Source organism: Cyprinodon variegatus, unplaced genomic scaffold (assembly GCF_000732505.1).
Source record: "Cyprinodon variegatus isolate N-32 unplaced genomic scaffold, C_variegatus-1.0 Scaffold52, whole genome shotgun sequence".
Classification (NCBI taxonomy): Eukaryota; Metazoa; Chordata; class Actinopteri; order Cyprinodontiformes; family Cyprinodontidae; genus Cyprinodon; species Cyprinodon variegatus.
In genome coordinates, this window is record NW_015150505.1 from 1073487 (window position 1) to 1076070 (window position 2584).

Consider the following 2584-nt stretch of genomic DNA (forward strand, 5'->3'; position numbering starts at 1 on the left):
AAATCGTGCAGGGCTGACAGGGCCCTGCAACTTCATACAAATAACTACTCATCCTCCTCCTCTACTACTAATGACTTAAAACTCAGGTGGCCTGCTTACCAATATCACGAACCATGATACCCTTTAGGTCATCAACTTGCATCTGGGTCTCAGTCACACGATCTGAACCCCGTGGGTCTGAGTGGTGTTTCTGCAAAATAGACCAACAAGATTTTTTTTTATATTTGGTGCCTCTTGAAACAGTTAATATAAAATGTATTGATATTAAGTAAAGGCAGCAGTATTTTTTTTTACCTTTCGATATATTAAAATCTCTTGAAATCCAAACAGATGACCTCTTTTTATACAGTACATCACAAATCATTTACTAACTCCTTATCCAATATTCCTGACTTTTTGAACACCCCACTCTTTTCTATAAGGGAAAACAAAGACTGTATCTCTTTCGAAAGATGTGGTAATTTATTCTCCACAATAAACAACAGTAGTTAGTTAGTTAAGGTGTACATGCTGGTTAAAATGCACTGGAGGATTACAGGTAAATAAACAAGCAAGATATAAAACTAAAGCATCAGATCTGAATAAAACACTTTATAGTCCTGATCAGCGCTTTGATCACAACTCTTTTGCTGTAATGGTAAACACTGCAGCCAAGTCAAACCAAAGTCTTCATAATGATTGTTGTTTTTGAGAAGGGATTTGTAGCTACATACCATCTGTGCTGCGAGTGTAGAGGAAAACTCGCTGTTCATGGCATAAGGTAGAGCGGTTTGCGCTCGGGACCCATATGTAGTCTGGAAGCGCTTCTTCACTTCACCGAGGAAGCTGAACGCACGTGATCGTTCAAAATCCTGGCAGATAAGAAATAAACATGAGACAAAACATACTTAAAGTGAGACATAGAGTCTTAGTTGGCTCTGTGGCAGTTGGACGAAACATCAGTGAGGCCGCTGAAAGAGCCTTAAGGTGGCTTTGGATCAAGAGTGGAGGCGCATGGAATAGAGCGCTGCAAGACAACAAATTGGGGCCTGATCAACCCCTGTTGGGTCGCCCAGGCGAGGGTGTCTGAAAATCAGACCCAAAACACCATATGACCCTGGGTCCTTCACTGATGATGTGCTCAAGCTGCATCGGCTAGGTGTTTCAAAGCCTAGGTTTAGGCTAATGTCAGTGTGTACAATAAAAAGGAGGATTTAATTTGTGTTTTGTGAATGTATGCTTAATGTTAAAATCTAGAATATACTCACATCATCTGTGATGCACAGGTAGATGATTCGGTCATGGCAGATGTAATGGAAGAGATAACTATGAGAGAGAAAAAAATATTAGCCTTGACTCCAGCAGTTATTATGCCTAGGACTCACATGACTACATATCAGATCAGATTACATACAAATAAACAACTCAGGAGCTCTCTATGGTAGACAGATCTACACCAGATGTTCCTATGGTTACATTCCACAGCGGGAGTTGGCTTACCTGCCGTGGCTGTAGGTCAGTTTATTATTCTCTGAAGGAATTTTGGCCAAAATCTGTTCCGTAACTTCCAGGAAATTCCCGCCGCACCAGGCATGCTTGGCCAGGATGGTGGTTCCACGAGCCACCACAGCAAAAAGGATTGCCATGGCAACAGCTGGAGGAAGGGAGGGGGGATTTAACTGGTTTACCTGCTGACTGTAACAGAAAGCAAGATACAATGTTGTTAGTGGTGAAGATATATATATATAAACGAACTGGAAATAAAATAAATTGAAAATAAAAGTACAGGCCCTGGAGCATAGAAATATAAGCAGCAGTAGCCTCTAAGCTTATTACCACCGCATTGTTTTGAGTAACTGATGTCAAGAAGTAAAACCAAAAGCTGATAACGGTGGGTGGGACACTACGGGCTTTGTTGTTGTTCGAAAACATGAGGAAATAAATTGTTTGACAAGATAAAACCGAACTGACGCAACTATCAGATATACTTATTACCTCTCTATATGGTGACGCTTTCAGCTCCGCGTTCAGCTCTTATTTCTACATCTGAAAGTGTTTCTGTTGCTAGCACACTAGCTAATCCTTTTCGAGTGACTTCTGCTCGCAAATTAACAGAACCGGAAACGCTTTCAAGTCATTTCTGGGTATTGTAGTTCATACTTGCCCTTGCTGTCATTGACTGTAAGGCAGCATGCAGACTGTTTAAACTACATTTTTTCTACTTGTGACGTATTTACATAGTCACGGTTTCTTTTTTTTTTACACGCGCAACCGTCGTTACGGTTAAGGAAGCGCTGGGTAATTTTGCCCTCTGTCTTACATTTCAGGTTAGTGTAACGTAGGCAATTTAAACCCAGAAGCAGGGAAATTATCACACATCTGCCACATTTCAGTAGTAAGTAAGCCATTCTGTGTCATTTGAGTTTATACCAAACAAGTGAGGATACCTTCAATATTTTTTTAACCTTAAAAGGAAAATAATTGTAAATGTAAAGGAGGGACATACATTTTTTAAATTAAGATTTTGCATTAATAAAGTTAAATGGCAGAGAAACCAAACACTGCCCAATTAACTAAAAAGGGCTTGTAATGAAAATATTGACTG

At 40.0% G+C, this 2584-nt stretch overlaps 1 protein-coding gene across 1 annotated transcript in view; it reads right to left on the minus strand.

Moving 5' to 3' along the window:
• vamp7 (vesicle associated membrane protein 7) overlaps positions 1-2134 on the minus strand; it is a 7883-nt gene extending 5749 nt beyond the window's left edge. Inside the window, exons 1-5 of the mRNA XM_015371026.1 lie at positions 1975-2134; positions 1480-1674; positions 1248-1305; positions 714-851; positions 100-190 (exon numbers count right to left, since the gene is read on the minus strand). Of these exons, the coding sequence (XP_015226512.1) occupies positions 100-190; positions 714-851; positions 1248-1305; positions 1480-1625 (433 nt within the window). The 5' untranslated portion in view covers positions 1626-1674; positions 1975-2134. The remainder of the gene's footprint in view (positions 1-99; positions 191-713; positions 852-1247; positions 1306-1479; positions 1675-1974) is intronic.
• Positions 2135-2584: the final 450 nt, after the last annotated feature.